This window comes from Podarcis filfolensis (assembly GCF_964270895.1).
Source record: "Podarcis filfolensis genome assembly, chromosome: 4".
In the NCBI taxonomy this organism is placed as follows: Eukaryota; Metazoa; Chordata; class Lepidosauria; order Squamata; family Lacertidae; genus Podarcis; species Podarcis filfolensis.
In genome coordinates, this window is record NC_139607.1 from 26948989 (window position 1) to 26967748 (window position 18760).

Consider the following 18760-nt stretch of genomic DNA (forward strand, 5'->3'; position numbering starts at 1 on the left):
ACATGCTTTACAAAGTGACTTTTACACAGCTCGTTATGCATGCTTACTGGCAGCAAATAAAGGTGGAGAAACATCATTCTGTGCAAAAACATGCATACTGTGTGAGCTCAATGCAGCGGCTCATTTCTGCAAAGGAATAAAAAATGGGTTTAGATGGGGGGGAGGCGAGATAGGTCGTTATACAGAACACTTTTTACTGCCTGTATTATGGGCACGAATTATACATTTCCCCCATGGGAATGGCGGGAAGAGTGACGCAAAAGCGGAAGCCGTGAGGTCCCCGAGGGCGGCTCAACGGCCGGTCTCGCGCTGCAGCTTCCCGCGCTCTCAAGGCCCCGGGAGGAGCAAGGCGTGAAGGGAATCCCGAAGGCGCGAAAACCTCGCGCATGCGCGGGCCTTTCGCCTGCGACAGCCCAGTAGGCCGGCCGAAGCGAGCGAGCGTGCGGCAGAGCGGCGATGGGATGTGGGAGGGAGCTCGCTCGCCGCCCCGCGTGTGCCTATGTGGGGCACGTTACAGCCCCGTGACGTCAGCGCGCAGCGTCACGCCGGGAGGGACGCACGAAAGTGTAAGTTTCAATTTTTTTCCCTCCCCCTTGCCTTCCTTCTGTGCCAACCGCCAAAAAGCCGAGAACCGCGGGACCGCCGGCGGAGGGGGGGAGGGCGAGCGGAGGCAGCGGCGAGCCCCGTTCCTCCCCATCCGCCCCATTCCGTGCAAGGAGCGCGAACAGGTGTGAGAAGGGGGTCAAACCTGCGGGTCGGCGCCGGGGAACCTCCAAGCTTTGGGGTTGGGGGGAGGAGGCAGCAAAGCGAGGCAGGAAGGAGAGCGCGGCTTGGCTGGGTGAGCTTTGGCAGGGGCAGGGAATGATGGCGCTTTCGCGAGGAGGAGGAGCAGGAGGGGTTGTTGCCTGCAACCCGATCCCGTGCATGTTTACCCGAAAGTAAGCGGAGGGAGAGGGGGGGCTTGCTTCCAAGTAATCAGCAATTGTGCATCGGATCGCAGCTCTGCACCTCGAGTACGGTAGAAGAAGAAAGAGCGGCTAATTTTAAGTGCGATTTACTCCCAGGTAAAAGCTTTGTTTAGGATTGCGGCCGATCCTTTATTATTATTATTATTATTATTATTATTATTATTATTATTTTGCATGTCTGCTTTTTTATCCAATAAGCATGCAAAAGTCTCGCTGGAGCTTGCTTACAAGTAAGCCTGCACACGGCTGCAGCATTAAGGGATGGCTGAAATGTACTCGTGTTGTGGGGGGGGGACGACGACACCCCCCCAAAAAAGTGTTCCCTCCTTTGCTTCAGGAAAACTTCACACTTTCTGGAAACTGTTGGAACCAAGAAAAGAAAAGAGGCTTGCAAAGCGAGGGGTTGGGGTGGAGAGGCGCTGGAAGGGGTGAAAAGACGTGTGGGAAGGGGGGCAACTTCTTCTTATCATTTCCCATGCACACTTAGGTCGCTTCATAATTATTGGCAGAGTTCATTCTGGTGCAGTTGAACGAGTGTGTGTATGTTTGTGGCCGGAGGTTGTGTTGGGGGGGGAGCAGAAAGGTGCCCCCCCTCAACCTTATCTCCCCACAAACACAGCTGCTTTGCCTTGCAAGGGGAGGAGGAGGAGGAAGCCTAGAGGTGATGGTGTTGCTCCTCGGCTGCTTCTCCCCACCCCCGAGGGGGTTTTGAGGAGGGCCGTGCATTGCACATGTGCAGTTGGCATCTCTCTCTCTCTCTCTCTTTCCGTGCAAGAGCGGCGCTGTGGGTGGGGGATTGCTCGGGAGTGTGTTGTGGGGGATGGAGTTTGCTCCCTGCTTCTCCTCCTCTAGTTCCTCAGGTACCGTCGGCGCCTTGGGCAGGGGAGTGGGTTGCAGGGACCGAAAAGGAAGACAGGTGGGAGACGACGAGGAGGAGGAGGCAGCGGCGGTGGGAAGCGCTTAGGCGGGACGGTTTAAGGCGAGGATCCTCTTCCTCCTTCCTCCCCTCTCTCCTTCTACCCCGGTCTCTTCCCTCCCCCCTTCCCCGGGGCGGGCGGGCGAGGAGGAGGGTCTGCTGAGGGTGAGGTTGGTGCCTGGGTGGCCCCCCGTCTCTTCCCTCCAGCCTCAGACTCCCCGGGCTCTGGTCGGGCTTCTGAGGCCCTGGAGAGGGGGCGGGAAGGTGCAGGAGGCGGGGGCTGGCGGGAGTTGTTCTGTGGAGCGCAGATGCTGCTTCGCCTGGTTTTCACAGGGACTCTCAGGACCAGTTTCCTCCCCCCGCCCCCGAAGCAGCATGTAAATTTCCAGGGCCTGCTTGCATGTTCGCATGGAGAAGCAGTGTGTGTTTTGTTCAGCGTTGGGGGGGGGGAGTGTAGTAGGGGGTTGGGCCCCTGAGGCCTAGCAACTGTTCTGCAGTTAATGGGTCAGGAGCAAAGCCCCCCACCCCGCTCCCCCTTCTTCTTGGAAGGGGGTTGCGTGCAGATTTATGCAGGAGGCATATTTATGCTTTTCAGTCATCCAGCGCATAGCTGGACAGGGTGCAACTCCCCATCCCCACCTCTATGATCCTGTCAGTTCAGGCCATCTTGCCTTTATATTCTCAGAAGATGAGGGGCCAAACGCTTTGGAGACGGACCTGCTCTTAATTTATGAAGGCTTTAAGTTGGGTCTTTCAGGCTGTAACTTACTTTTACAACCCCGTGCTGAAAGTCAAGGAAATGTAGCCATCTCAATTTTAAAATGTGTTTCCCTGCAATAACCAAGTTCTTTTCTTTTAATTTATCGTTTTTAGAATACAGTGCTACTGTTCCTGTACCTGTGGGAATCAAGCAAGTAAAGAACTGATTTCTTGGGTTAAGTAACATGGCAAAAGATGTAAGTATATTTGTAAGTAATGGTCCTACAGATAATGTTTTTGTTTATTGTATTTGTATCCCACCTTTTTTTCTCCAAGGAGCTCAAGGTGATGTATATGGTAATCCCCACAACTACCCGGTGAGGTGGGTTAGCTGAGAGGCAGTGACTGGCCCAAGGTAACACTAGCATTAATAAATATAGGAATTCACTGTTACCCTATGTATTCATGTAGCTGCATCTACACAGCAAATAAGCAGGTGTTTATCCAGCTGCATTGACTCCATCCTGTGCCGCATAATGGCAGTGCAGCATATCAGTAGGAGCATATCACAAATATGTGTGGCTACATCCCCATCATTTAGGCTAAGATGCTTTTAGCATAGTGTCATAGAGATGACAAGTCATCATCTCTTCTAATGATGAGTAGTGTTGAATCTGGTATATTGTAGTGGTGGTATATATGCACATAGTAGCAGCATCCTATACTGCTGTACTAGGGTAGCATGAAACACTTAGCAGAATTCCGTAAGTCACTATGTTGTGTTCTCACTTTATTCCAAACTAGGGAAGGCCAGTTACATGTTTGTGGATCAGAATCAGTTTTATTTGAGTCAGCAGCCCCCAAATAATTATGAAGGTATAATTTTTTTTTGCCCACCATTTCACATGTGAATAAACTAGGGAAGGCTTCTACCTTTCAGGATGTTTATTGCTAGCCGACTGGCTCCTAGTATAGCTCCAATAATAGCTTAACACTTGCTTTGCTTTGCTTTCTTAAAAGCAATATAAGTAGAAGGTTTACACTAAAAAGTTATAGGCTTGAGGATCTGTAATAAGCTGTTTGTCCATCATATGATTTTGTGTGATGCTGACTTTGATCATCTATGGCATGAATGAAAAAAATCTTTTTAGTGTTGTCTTTTTAAGTATGATGCAGTGAATTCTTACTGCTTTTGTTAGTACTCTACTTTCCATTATATTGCCTGGCTGAAATAGAAGGTACACCTTTATCCTTCTATTAATCTAGCCCTCTTCTAGCAGAACCACACCTTCAGCATTGAAAAGCATATGACAGTTTGGTTGTTTCTTTGTGCCCTATTCTTAAAAAAAATAGAGTTGTTGAATTTCCTATTAAGGTATTTATCATAGACTCAGATCGTGACCTAAAATTGAAATTGCAAAAAAACTAGCTACTGGAATCTATAATTTCCTCCCGTTGTTGTAATTGTCCTGCAAACTAGAACAGTCAGTTCAGTTTCATCAATGAGCATAAGTTTAATCAGTATGGGTAATCCCATTGATTTAGAGCAGGCTTCCACAACTTATAACACATCAAGCTAAACAATTCATCAACCATGTATTGTAGGCTGGTGTGTACTTAACAAACCCTGTTTTACAATATCACTCGGATATCACAAACAGACAGAGGGCTGTGCTTAGTTTGGCAGGTCCCAAATTCTGCAGTTAATTTAAATTAGGCAATTAGTGCAAAGAAAAGACAGAAAAATATTTGTTTTAAATCAAGTTTCCCATTTTGAATTTTTTCCCCTGAACAACTATGCATGCTAACTAGTTAACGACAACAAAACATGTTGGTTGGCAACTAAATTGAGCCATCATAAATGCTATAAGTAAAATGGAGAGCTTTTGTGGTCTTGCAGCCCATATCCACTGCAAAAATAATGTGGGATTAGAGACAAGTAACAGATCTTTGTTTGGATCTCTGTAGAGATACAGAAACACCAAGGAAGGTCACTTACAGTCATGGGAAAAAGAAAGTGACCTTCTTTGAATTCTGTGGTTTTACATATCAGGACATAATAGCAATCATTTGTTTCTTAGCAGGTCTTTAAATTAGGTAAATACAACTTCAAATGAATAAAAGTACATGACGTATTACACCGTGTTATGATTTATTTAACAGAAATAAAGTCAAAATGGAAAAGCCATATGTGAAAAACTAAGTACACCTTATGATTCAATAGCTTGTAGAACCACCATTAGCAGCAATAACATTAAGTAATTGTTTTCTGTAGGACTTTATCCATCTGTCACATCATTGTAGAGGAATTTTGACCCAGTCTTCTTTACAACGTTGCTTCAGTTCATTGAGGTTTGCTGGCATTTGTTTATGCATAGCTCTCTTAAGGTCCCAGACAGCATTTCAGTTGGGTTGAGGTCTGGATTTTGACAGGGCCATTGCAACACCTTGATTCTGTTCTTTTTCAGTCACTCTGTTGTAGATTTGCTGGTGTGTTTCCTTGTCCTGTTGCATGCCCCAATTTCAACCAAGCTTCAGCTGTTGGGAGATGGCCACACATTTGACTGTAGAATACTTTGGTATACAGAGGAGTTCATGGCCAACTCAATGACTGCAAGGTTCCCAGGTCCTGTGGCTGCAAAACAAGCCCAAATCATCACCCTTCCACCACCGAGCTTGACAGTTGGTATGAGGTGCTTGTGCTGATATGCTGTGTTTGATTTTTGCTAAATGTGCTGTGCATTATGGCCAAACATCTCCACTTTGCTCTCATCTGTCCAAAGAACGTGGTTCCAGAAGTCTTGTGGTTTGTTCAGATGCAACTTTGCAATCCAAAGTTATGCTGCCATGTTCTTTTTAGAGAAACCAGGCTTTCATCTGAAAACCCTTCCAAACCATACTTGTTTAGTCTTTTTCTCTGGGTACCATCATGAATTTTAAAATTTAACATTCTAACAGAGACCTTTAGAGCCTGAGATGTAACTCTTGGGATTTTTGCAATTTCTTTGAGTGTTGCATGGTCTGACCTTGGGGTGAATTTGCTGGGTCGTCCACTCCTGGCAAGATTGGAAATGGTCTTGAATGTTTTCCACTTTTGAATAACCTTTTCCGCTGTAGAACATTGGTTGGAGATGGCCTTGGAACCCTTCCAGTTTTATGGGCAGTAGCACTTGCTTCTCTAAGAGTGTTATCTTTCCTCCTTGGCATTGTGTTAAAACACACCTGAATGCTCCAGACCGGCAAGCTACTAAAACTTTGGCTTTTATGGAGGTGGGCACACTTGCTGATGATCAATTAAGCAAGGGTATTTGATTAGCAGCCCCTGTCTGCTACTTATCCTCTTAATTCCTATGGAGCAGTAAGGGTGTACTTAGTTTTTCACATATAATTTCTCCATCTTGAATACAAGATCACCTATATGGACTCTGGATCATCCTGATGAGATGCAAGATGGCATCTCTAGAATACTACAGTATCTGTGAAAACTTGCTGCTTCCTGGATCCAGTAGGCATCAACAACAATAAATTCAGTATATTGCTTTTATGATACTTAAAACTAAGAAGTCATATTTTCCTCTATGGGTCTAACTAAATCTGTTTGATAAACTGTTGTGATTGAGTTTAAGAGGTAAGTGTGGACTTAACACTTTTGTCTTAAATTCAGATTTCCTTTATAAACATACACAATTACAAAGTCTTTTATACTGCAATTTCTTCCTGCCATGTTTAGGGCCTCGGGATATTACATGTAAATGCAGAGAAATATGAGGCTTGTTTTTCTTTTGAAAGTACATTGCAAATTCTAAAATGTATTGCTGATATCCGTGTTCAACTTAAGATTTGTTTTTAAAATTACAGTCCCATTTGGTTTTCGAACGTTTTGGAAGTCGAACGGACTTCCGGAACGGATTCCGTTCAACTTCCAAGGTACGACTGTAGTGACGCTGTGGGACTCAGCCCTATGGCAATTATACCATGGGGTCCTGCAGGGATCTGTGCTATTTAAGATCTGCATAAAGCTGTTGGGAGCCATTATCAGGGGAATTGAGGTGACACATCATCAGTACACTGATTGTACCTTGCCTCATCTCTTACGTCTATTGGAATCGGGAGCTGAAGGGATAGATGCAGGCCAGTAAGCTGAAATTGAATCTAGAGAAGACACGGGCCCTATGGATTGGTTTCTGGGTCCAGAAATTAGGATTGGAGTGCAGTTGCACTCCCCCTAAAGGAGCAATTGTGTGATCCAGGGGCACTCCTAAATTTCACCTTATTGTTGGAGACTCAGATCACCAGATACACCCGATTCCCTAGCTGTTGCCATTCCTGGATAAGGATAGCTGGAATTTTGATGACTCTACATTGGGCCTCCTTTGGAGGTCGCAGCTGTTGCCTGGGTGCTGTTGAGTTTAGGTGCCCCAAGCATATTGAACCAGCTCTGAGGCAACTTCACCGGCTGGCTATTTGTCAAGGTGTTGAGTTTAATATATGAAGCTCAAATGGCTTGGGGCCCACCTACCTGGAATAGCACCTTCCCAGGATCATCCTGCCTCTGAATTGAGATCTGCGGAAGATTCCTTATTGGTTGTGCCATCAGTGACAGAAGTAGGTTTAGTTGACCCAGAGCAGGGCCTTCTTGGAAGTAGCACCTTGACTTCAGAGCTGTCTTTCCCCTTGGATCAGGCCAGCTCCCACTCTCATTTGGTTTTAGTGGCAGGTTAAGACATTTTAGTTCTGCCAGGCCTTTGTGTTGTTTTCAGGCAATTTTTGTTTTGGATGAAGTGTATTTTAACGGCTTTTTATTCAGTGATATATGCCATATGATGTTGTGGCCCACCCTGTGACCTTCAAGTAGAGGGTATAGAATAAATGCCCACAAATGAAATACACAATATTTGATACACAATATTTCAGTTTACCCATACGTTTATTTTAAGTGAATTTGCAATATGTTAATCTTGTAAGAAGGGACGCGGGTGAAAGCCTAGGACTTGCCAATCAGAAGGGCGGCGGTTCGAATCCCTGCAACGGGGTGAGCTCCCATTGCTTGGTCCCTGCTCCTGCCAACCTAGCAGTTCAAAAGCACGTCAAGTGCAAGTAGATAAATAGGTACCGCTCCGGTGGGAAGGTAAACGGCGTTTCCGTGCACTGCTCTGGTTCGCCAGAAGCAGCTTAGTCATGCTGGCCACATGACCCGGAAGCTGTACGCCGGCTCCCTCGGCCAATAAAGCGAGATGAGCGCCGCAACCCCAGAGTCGGTCACGACTGGACCTAATGGTCAGGGGTCCCTTTACCTTTACCTAATCTTGTAAGAAGGAGTTCTGTATCCTCTGAGAAAGCAGTACCTTGCACAGTTTATAGTTTCTTGCTTTTGTACACTTACGTTTCGTGTGGCCAGGTTCCAAAGAGCTGCTCAAGTAATCAGTGTGCAGTAGGAGTCTTTGCAGTTCTATTCTTTGAGTAATAGCGCACATCCTTTGCAGCATGGCAGATTCCTTTGAAACTGAGGGCACTTTCCTAAGGAGGTTGTGTGTGGCATTGGTTGGTGGTGGTTTAAAGTAAGAACATCCCAAGTCCTATGACATACTTAAAATAGCTTTTGAATGGTTGCTGCTATGACCGACGGGAGCAGAACTGACATTGCTATATGTCTCTGAAGATAGAGAAGGGGGTGAAGGTGCCAGTCCGATTGACAAAGAGGCAGTGTAATTAAAGGAAGTGTGTCAAAGTGGGCAACGGACTGACAGAAACTGAAAAAAAATAATTTCTGATGGATCTGTGATGATAGGAAAAGCCAAGGAGATTGTAGGGTTGAGGGACAGCCTCAGTAAGGCCCAGGAACAGAATAAACGATGCGCTATTGGCAGGAAGGAATTTGGTGGGGGCAGTAATCCAGGAAGTCAAGGGGGGTCAATTTGCTACCTCTACAGCCTAAACTTTGCTAGCACTATTGTACTTTTGAGTTTCGTAAAAGAGGACTCAGTTTTAAGGTAGCAAAGAGTGGCAAGTTGTGGGGGCAGTCTGAGGACACTGAGGTCCAGCGCCGAGGGCCTTCTGGCGGTTCCCTCATTGCGAGATGCGAGGTTACAGGGAACCAGGCAGAGGGCCTTCTCGGTAGTGGCGCCTTCCCTGTGGAACGCCCTCCCTTCAGATGTGAAGGAAATAAGCAGCTATCTTATCTTTAAAAGACATCTGAAGGCAGCCCTGTTTAGGGAAGTTTTTAATATTTAATGCTGTATTGTTTTTAACACTCGATTGGAAGCCACCCAGAGTGGCTGGGGAAACTCATCCAGATGGGTGGGGTATAAATAAAAAATTATTATTATTATTATTATTATTTATTATTTAGTTCAAATCAATATGTTAACTACCGTATTTTTCCGTGTATAACACGCCCCCTATTTTGGGCGACTCCAAATTAAGAAAATGGGGGGGGGATTTCCAAGAGTTGTTAAGCTTTTCTTGGGGAGGATGGCCCAGAGTTGTTAAGCTTTTGGGGGGGGGGATGATTGCCGAAAATCACTTACCTGCCGCTAAAAATCGTATGCATCGTTGAAGCCCCGCAGCTGCCAATCAACCGCCCTATTGCCACAGCAGCAGCCAATCACCATCAACCCTTGCAGCAGAGAATCTCCCGCTTGCTGCTGCAACAAATCAGCCAACCCCCTCTGCACTACCTGTGTATAAGACGAGCCCCAATTTTAAACCTAATTTTTTGGTAAAAAATCCTCGTCTTGTACACAGAAAAATACGGTAATTAAATACATCATTTATAGAGTTATTATTGTTGGCAATTCTTTGTTGCTCAGCCAGGCTATAGAGTTCAACTGTGTGCTGTTATATAATTATGCCTTGTGTTACCCTGAAGTAAAAGGGCTTTTTGAAATGTTGCAAGTTCTCTAGTGCAAAGAGATTGTACTCTCTCAGAGAGGGCTGCATACTCTGCTTATGCTGCTTATATTATCGAGTTATAAAGTAACAATTGAAACTAAATAATTACGAGAATCATTGGAAACAAAATAATTTAAAATCATGGCTAGCCATTATGTCCAAACTGGGAAACATGGTTTGTTTCTTTCAAATCATGATCAGTATGTCAAGAACAAACATTTGCAGGAGTGGAACAAGCCACAATCCCCAGTTCTGATGCAGCGCTAAGTTGTTGCTTCCGCTCACTGGCGAGGAAGAGCAAAGTGAGAGTAATCTGCATATTCATGTTAAAATATTACTCCTGGCTTACTATGGGGTGTGAATGCAGTCACTGTGTGCTGAGAAGACTTGAGTTAAATGTAAGGGACATAATGTATATTGGCGTATGTGTTTTAGTATCCCCATAGCAGTGCATGTATCTGTGGCCAAGAATGTGTAGTACTTAACAAAAAGCATAGATTCTTTCTGTATGTAGCTTAATTGAATTTACCATTAAAGTATATAGAATTTCAAGCAATGTGGGTTGGGTTATCACTCAAACATTTTTTTGTTGTTGCTTTCTACATCTAGCTCCAAGCAAAGCACGGCAAATAGCATTTTTTTTTTGCAATTGGAAAATAGATGCATTCAATAAATGTCTGTGGAGTAATTTGTTTGTTTATGCAGCTTCTAGAGAATTATGTTCCATATCTAACTGGTATATCAGACTTCTGAGGGAATTCAGCTGGTTTCCTGATTTTGATAGAAAATATTTGTACAGATCAAGTCTTTTCTTAAAATTACATCAAAGCATTCTTTTTTTATTCCAGTTAATTAGCCTTTCTTAAAGGAAGGTTATACCAATGTTAAGAAATTTGGGAGGTGGGGGTTATACATTGAAGATTTTGCATTCTGGATTTGGGCGCTGTTCAGTCATATCTGCTTGAGGAGAAGGGCAAGTTAGAAGACACTGCATGAAAGATGTGAATGCAACTAACTGCTCAAGTTTTCGTGTAATTTCTCACCCTGCTGGAGCGAGTGCAACTTTTAGCCTGAAATGATTCGGTGGGAGAGGGGCTTTATCTTACAGCAGGAGTGGTAAATTCAGATTTCTTTAGAAGTGTTTTATATGCCTAATGGGTCATGTTTAAGATACTTGGTTCATTATCTGTTGTTGCATTTTGTGGAGTTCAACTAATGAAGGACACTTCACATATTGATACAAAGGACGTCTAACCCCCTGTTCTCTTTCCCTCAGTCTCAATCATTGCAGATAATTTATTTGTGTTGAGGGAATTTCATTTCATTTATTATATTTCCATGCCACTTTTTACTCACATGAGATAAAAAAATTAAAATTTTAGATTTAAACTTACTTTTGATCATTCAACAAGTGTACAAAATATGAACAAAATTGGATGACATGAGGTAAAAAAGTTGGATCACTTGATATGGAATGACCCACTGGTAAATGATAATATTCAGCTAGTCTGTAGTATTGCATTCTTGAGTGAGGCGATTTAGCATTCAGTGCCAATGTTCTTCGTTGAGCTGGATTCTCCAGATTCATTTCAATCTAACTTTGTCTGCTTGTTGAATGGAGATAACTTTCTCTACCCTAGTGCACCTGGAACTGGATATGGGGATGTGTGTCCCTGAAGTGTCTCTAGCCCAGGGGTTGGCAACCTAAGGCCCGGGGGCCGGATGTGGCCCAATCACCTTCTAAATCCGGCCCGTGGACGGTCCAGGAATCAGCATGTTTTTACATGAGTAGAATGTGTCCTTTTATTTAAAATGCATCTCTGGGTTACTTGTGGGGCATAGGAATTAGTTCATCCCCCCCCCCAATATAGTCCTGCCCACCACATGGTCTGAGAGACGGTGGACCGGCCCACGGCCGAAAAAGGTTGCTGACCCCTGCGAGTCTAGTCCTTCTTGGAGATGTAGTTCCAGAAGGTGGTGTTGGGGATGGGGGTGACTCCTGCTGGACATTTTGACCGTAGTGTCCTTCAAGGTTCTGTCTTGTACCACATGCTGTTTAACAGCTACATGAAATTGCTGAGAATGCTCAGGGTTGCGAAGTTTAGTCCCATTAATATGCTGATTAAACCTGGCTCTCTCTCCTTTCCATGTAAATCCAAGAGAGCTGTTTCAAGTTTTGATTGGTGCCAAGCATCAGTAACCAAAGTGAAATACCTTCTTAGTTCTTTTGCATGCCTAAAAATGGTAAAACTTCTCATTTACTAAGCCATCAAATTTCTTATTTTAGTGGCTTTCTATCCTTTAATCTGGGCTCCATCTTTGCCGTTAACATGTTGACTTATTCCAAATGGTATTGTTAACTAAATCATTTTATTCCGTTTCTGGTTGCCATAAGGAGCTTTGACTTTTAAAAAATCTCCAATGCTAATTTAAAAAGTGCGGAAATTGTTGCCCTAGGGAACCACAATAAAAGTCCCACCTTTGAAAAATGATGGGGTTTTTTTGGGGGGGGTAAGGTAAGAAAATACAAGAAGTTGATAAAAATTTATTCCCTTGTGCTTACAGTACTTTTAATTTTTGCTCTGCTTGTAAGCGTGCTAAGGGTTGAATATGTAGAACTTTATAATGCAGGCTGCTGGCTTATTTTAAAGATATGCTTCTCTTTATTATACCTACATTTTGTTTGATTCAGTCCTAAGAGTTCACAGCAGTCCTGTCTTGGAGAAATAATTCCCTAGTTGCTTTGCTCATGTGCTAGTCAACAAGAAGCAAAATTGGTGAGTTGGCTGGCAGTGCACTCTAGGGTACAGGGTAGGCCTATAAAGAGCTAGTAAACAACTGTGTGTACTTCAGATTTCCAGTGCACCTGCTGTGAAGTTCTGGTGATGGCAGTCAAATCCTGGTCTGACCCCCAGGCTGAATTCCTATGAGGTTTTATGGCAACTGTATTCCTTGTGAAATGCAGCTTTGATGACATTTTAAAATGGTTTGCTTTCCTAAGTTGAAAAAGAAACTTTGAGCTAAAACTCCAAAACTCACTTTAGGGCCAGAGGGAGGCATTTGAAAGGAAAATGTATGTGATAGTTTAACTCCTTTGGTGTAGGTTGCTGATAGAAGCCCATGACCCTGGTAAAGAGGACAAATGTCAACCATGTATTGATCAGAGCAGTCTACATAGTTGCTTGCTTCTGCAGTGTGTATGTGTGTGTGTGTGTGTGTGTGTGTGTGTGTGTGTGTGTGTAATGGGTCGGAATATTGCATATTTTGTTCTTACTAAGAGCTGGGTTACACAATTGCCAGCTGATAAGTCTGTATGCATAATGGGGCATTGGGAGTGTGTATGTGCCTATGTGCAAGTTCCCCAACTCCTTAGGACAAAACAAGGTGCGGCCTGAACTAAGGGGGAAGGCTAATGGGGATTTTGTGTATAGCTATATGCATATAGGTAGACCTGGAGCAGAGTTCTATGATAAGCCTGCACAGTAAACATCACAGATCTGGTGCTTGCCAGGACCACAAAAAAATCCAAGGCACAGACCCTCATGGATCTTAATTATTTTTTTATAGAGAGTGACAACAGTACCACCAACAAATCACAGAATACATTTGTGGACACAAAGGCAACCTATAACTTGATGATGGATTTGGATGGTCCCTTGCAAAACCTATTGGGACCTGGGAATGTAATTTGTTTGCAAAGTACTTTACATCTAAATAAAATGTGTCTTCTCTTGTAGGCTGGTCTAATTGAAGCTAATGGAGAATTAAAGGTTTTTATAGACCAAAATCTTAGTCCTGGAAAAGGTAAGAAACTCTTGTTGTCATTGGCCTTCATATTTAATGAAGTAAGACTTCTGTGTGTGTAGTAAGGCTGGCTTCAAGTTTGAGGAGTATCCTCTGGTGGGTCTCATTCCTCTTATCTGAAGACTCTGGTAGGCTCAACTTGGCTGCAGTGGCTGTTTTCTTAGCCACACTTGACACCTGGGCCTAGTCTTTCTCACAGTGACCCAGATCTATTAGTACTTTGTAAATTTCTTTAAAATTTCACAGATGAAAGGCAGCATGTACAAATTTTAATCAGAAAATATATCCTAGGCATGTAATGCTACCTGCACAATGGTGTTTGTTGTAGAAGAAAGCATGCATATTGACCATTCAGTCTTTCTTACTTATAGGTTTTCACTGAATTTTTGAAAGAAATACTTTATACAAAAACAATACAATAAACAACAATAATTTTTTTAAAGTGCACATGATCAGTGGCAGCCAATACTGTAATCAACCATTGCCTGTTACACAAATGAATTTGTGTAGGGAGTCCGTGTGCCCAATAATTTTCCATTTTCCCCTTGTGGAAAAGGCATCTTCTCATAGGGGGTGGCTGGTTTATTTGGTCCATTGTATGATTAGGGAGAGGATCTCTCCTTCCATTGTTGGATTATTATGTGTTTAGCTATCAAGAGTGTCCACAGCAGCCAGTCACATTGTACCTCACTCAGATTCCAGAATGGTATGTAGTTCATCAGCAACATCTTTGAATCCCATGGATGCATCTAAGGCCTTATTTATGCAGCTGTTTATCTTTGACCCAAAGGGTGCAGCTTCTGAGCAGGACCATGTTGTGTGACATAGAGTTGCTTGAGGGGAGCCATAGCGGCAACCTATATCTGTTTCATACTTGTTTATGAAAGAGACAGTGTGTTACTCGGTACTCTCTGAAAGTGAGGCTTTGGAGTCTAAAGTCTTTAATTGAAGTGACCGAAAGGGATAGTACCCACTCAAAAATCCTAATGTGCCATAGGCCTATAAAAAGGTTGTGACCCCTGTTTTAACAAATAAAGCTTCAATTTATTTACTAATTAATGTGTTTGTATCCCAGATTTTTAATAAAATTATTTTTTATGGGACAGGGCATCCAAATGTGAGTAAGAATACGTTTGAGGCTGATACAGTTATTTCTCAGCAGAACCATTCCACTTTCGTTCCGAGCACAATTCAGAGTGTTGGAGCTGACTTTTAAAGCCCTAAAATGCTTTGCCCCAGTATACCTGAAGGAGCGTCTCCACCCCCATCACTCAGCCCAGACACAGGTCCTCCTCCGAGGGTCTTCTGCTGGTTCCCTCACTGCGAGAAGTGAAGTTACAGTGAACCAGGCAGAGGGCCTTCTGAGTGTTGGAGCTCAGTTCCCTCTGGAACGCCCTCCCTTCAGATGTCAAGGAGATAAAAGAATTATACAACTTTTAGAAGACATCTGAATGCAGCCCTGTATCGGGAGGTTTTTAAAGTTTAATGTTTTTATTATGTTTTTAGATATGCTGAAAGCCGCCCAGAGTGGCTGGGGAAACCCAGCCAGATGGGCGGTGATAACAACAACAACTATTATTATTATTATTATTATTATTATTATTATTATTATTATTACAACAACAACAACTATTATTACTTTAGTTCCCTGAATCAACTTATTGACTTATATGACAAACATTTCATCAGGATTTGATTGCGGCTGCAATTTTCTAGTTCTCAAAAAAGGCGTATTATGCCATCTGGACAAAAGAAAGACAATCAACTAGGCTATACCGGTGTCTCATAAAGATCACGCTTCTAAAAAGTTGCACACTAGAATAGTTAATGTTAAAAATCTCTTCCAATCTCAAATGCTACTTGCCAGAAACTGATTGGTATTTTCTTATTTCCTTTAGTCATCAAATCCCTCCTGAATTATTTCAGACAACACTGCATTTAACTCTTTAGAAGGGTGGGTGGGTAATTGGCTGAATATACACCATCCTAATATTCAAGTGAATAGAATATGTTTTCACTTTACTTTCTACCATTCTAAAATTTTACTTCTATAAAATATTTTGTACCACAGGGTGGCAGCATTTATACAGAAATGCATATAGAACTTTTAAAAACTTCTGTCTTCATGACAGCTTGGAGACACAGGCTGCAGTTCTGTGTATGTTTCACACTGACTGTTTCCAAGTAAAAATGGATGTGATTGTAAAGAGATGTGGAAGCTTTCTTCATACTGACTTGTGGCCGTCAAGATTTATCCAGAACCTTGGTAGGGAACCTATGACCCTCCGGTTGGCATGGAAAAGGATGATGGGAGTTCAGTCAGTAGATTTTATGGTTTATAGCTAATGGCCATCACAATACAGTATGAGCACAGATCACACAACTACAAAATGAAAGGCATTACTAAAGGATGATGGGAGTTGAAGTTCAGAAATATCACGAAGGTCATAGATTCTCCAGCCTGATTTAGAAGTTAATCTTCAAGCAAAGCAGATGTTTCTGGTAGTAGTTTAAGTCAGTATGTCAGATAAATTATAGTGAGGGATTCTAATCTTGGCACGTTGATTTCTCTGTCTTCAGAGAATTAAATCGAGCTATTATGTTTGAGCTCAATGGTTTATCTCGAGGACTTCATCCTAACATTTGCTCAAGTAAAGAATGTCTCCCGGTCTCACATATTTAAAAGCATTTTAACTTGGATGTGTGCAACAGAATTAGGTTAAATATTAGACTGACCTCTTTAGTTTGCCTAGTCAGATTCTAATTGTGTTGCCAGTTATTTGTTACCATTTTGTAACTTTTCAATTTGTGTATTTTAGGTGTTGTTTCATTAGTAGCCGTTCACCCTTCCGCAGTAAATACACTTGGAAAACAACTCCTACCGAAAACATTTGGACAATCTAATGTCAACATTGCACAACAAATGGTAAGAGGCCTGTTGGGGAACCTACTGATTCATTTGTGATATGTAACTTGTAGATTTTGAGGTGCCACATTAATCCTTTGCTGGGGTCAACCCCAACATTGGGACGCATTCTTAGAAAACATGCATAAGATTGTTCTACGTCAGGGGTGACTAAACTGTGACCCTACAGACGTTGGTGTGCTGCAGCTTTTATCAGCCTCTGCTAACGCACCCAGTGATGAGGGATGGTGGGAGTTTTATTTGGAAACATCTAAAGCACCACCTCTGTTGTACATTAGAAATTTTTGAGATCTACATAGGAACCATGGGGTTCACTTAAATTGGCAGCTTTCAATGGAGAAGAGCACCATTAGATGAGGTTCTTTCAGAAGCATGCCTATATACAGTGGTACCTTGGGTTACATACACTTCAGGTTACAGACTCTGCTAACCTAGAAATAGTACCTCGGGTTAAGAACTTTGCTTCAGGATGAGAATAGAAATCGTCCTCCGGCAGTGCGGCAGCAGTAGGAGGCCCCATTAGCTAAAGTGGTGCTTCAGGTTAAGAACAGTTTCAGGTTAAGAACGGACCTCCGGAACGAATTAAGTACGTAACCAGAGGTACCACTGTAATGTAAGTTAGAGTTTGATTCCAACTTAAGAGTTTCCTGCTTGGGCAAAATATCCACTAAAAATGTAAATTGCGGTTTGACTTTTAAAAATGTATCTAGTATAAAATTATGGCTTCCATACTAAGGAAGCTAATATAATTAAAGTGTTACCTCAGTTTTTGAACGTCTCAGAAGCCGAACGTTTCGGTTTTTGAACGCTGAAAACCCGGAAGTAAATGCTTCTGTTTTCGAGTGTGCCTTGGAAGTCAAATGGCTTCTGCTGAGTTTTTTTCAGTTTTCTCCATTGAATTTGCAGACCGCCCTTTGCGCCTCGGTTTTCAAACATTTCAGAAGTCGAACGGTCTTCCGGAACGGATTATGTTCGAAATCCGAGGTACCACTGTAATCTGAATAGGAGTGGCATTAACTGACATTTTGTATTAACTGTAGGTTATTGGTACACCTCAGAGACCTTCAGCCCCCAATACTATTCTGGTATCAAGTCCACATACACCCAACACACACTTCGTACCGCAGAACCAGACTGCAGATTCTTCGCCTTGGTCTGCTGGGTGAGTAAAATTTAGTTAGGTTACAACATATTCACAGGAAAACGTTACAACATATTCACAGGAAAACGCATGCCCCAAAAGCTTTATTCTTGGTAACTAAAGTTGGGCCTCATATCCAGCTAGTTAGCTAATAGCTGAAAAATATTGGGCCGAATCCAGTGATATCCCTGGAGGCTTATGTTAGCAGAATCGGGGAAAGAGGTAAGTTTTTGCCAGTTTCCCTGACAACTCCCCATGTGATCCAGATACTTGGAAGACCCTTCATAACACCATGGGAGGTGATGGAAGGAGCTACAGGGGAGGGGGAGGTTAGTGACAATCACCTCACTCCCTGTCCTGCTAGCAGAAGCCTCCCCTGGACCAAAGCCCTTTCCATCCACTCAAGGACATAATTGCATTCAGTTCTCTTAAACTTTAGTTCATTTCTTCCTCACATAAAGGTTGGTATCTGAAGGTAGATATGGTGTGTATTTCTATAGAGTTTCCTTTGAATGACGTTATAAACAAATCCAAAATGTTTTGTGTAATGGGAGTGTATGCCTATTGTCATAAAAGGCCTTCTCGGTAGTGGCACCCTCCCTGTGGCACGCACTTAGATGTCAAGGAAATAAACAACTATCTGACTTTTAGAAGACATCTGAAGGCAGCCCTGTTTAGGGAAGTTTTTTAGGATTGATATTTTTAGATATGTTGTAAGCCACCCAGAGTGGCTGGGGAAACCCAGCCAGATGGGCAGGGTATTATTATTATTATTATTATTATTATTATTATTATTATTATCCTCATATTTTAACTGTGTGTGTCTAGGTCAGACGTGGGTGTCCAAACCCAACAAATTACGTTCATTAAAACAATTTCTTCAGTGCCTTTGCATTTCTTAAAAAATACTGTTTTGAGGCGTTCTGCTTCAGTTTTTGGCTGTTTTTGCATATATTTTATAATTTTATATATGGACATTTTATGAAGGCCTTTATTTGTAATGCCTAATAAAGGTTTGGCTAAGTAAATCTTCTATGCAGACAAATTCCTAAAGGCAGTGGGCCAACACTGCCACCATTAGAACATATTTTATCATTGATGAAGCCTTCTTTTGCACAAGGTTTAATGAAACAAGTGATTTGGGGTATCGGTTCTCTTAAAAAAAGAAACCCACCCTAAAGTCGTCTCATTGGTTTTGGGGATTTGTGTGTGTGTGTAACTCATTGTATCTGTATTTACAGGAAGCGCAACAAAAAGGGTGAGAAGAATGGCAAGGGTTTGCGGCACTTCTCTATGAAAGTTTGTGAGAAGGTTCAGAGGAAAGGAACGACCTCATACAATGAGGTAGCAGATGAGTTAGTTGCAGAGTTTAGTACCGCAGATGCACACATCTCACCAAATGAATCGGTAAATAT

The 18760-nt window shown here is 42.7% G+C and overlaps 1 protein-coding gene across 9 annotated transcripts in view; it reads left to right on the plus strand.

Annotated features, from left to right (window-relative positions):
* Positions 1–280: 280 nt before the first annotated feature.
* The window catches only part of TFDP1 (transcription factor Dp-1), a 32514-nt gene continuing 14034 nt past the window's right edge, over positions 281–18760 (plus strand). For 2 of the 9 annotated variants that reach the window (XM_083610859.1, XM_083610864.1), the window contains exons 1-6: positions 592–728; positions 2758–2840; positions 13212–13278; positions 16098–16204; positions 17245–17366; positions 18587–18752. In XM_083610859.1, coding sequence (XP_083466985.1) covers positions 2829–2840; positions 13212–13278; positions 16098–16204; positions 17245–17366; positions 18587–18752 — 474 coding nt within the window. In that variant the 5' untranslated portion in view covers positions 592–728; positions 2758–2828. Of the gene's footprint in view, positions 567–591; positions 755–921; positions 1065–1682; positions 1829–2757; positions 2841–13211; positions 13279–16097; positions 16205–17244; positions 17367–18586; positions 18753–18760 lie in introns of those variants that run through there. The other 7 variants (XM_083610860.1, XM_083610867.1, XM_083610862.1 and 4 more) reach the window with 6 other exon arrangements.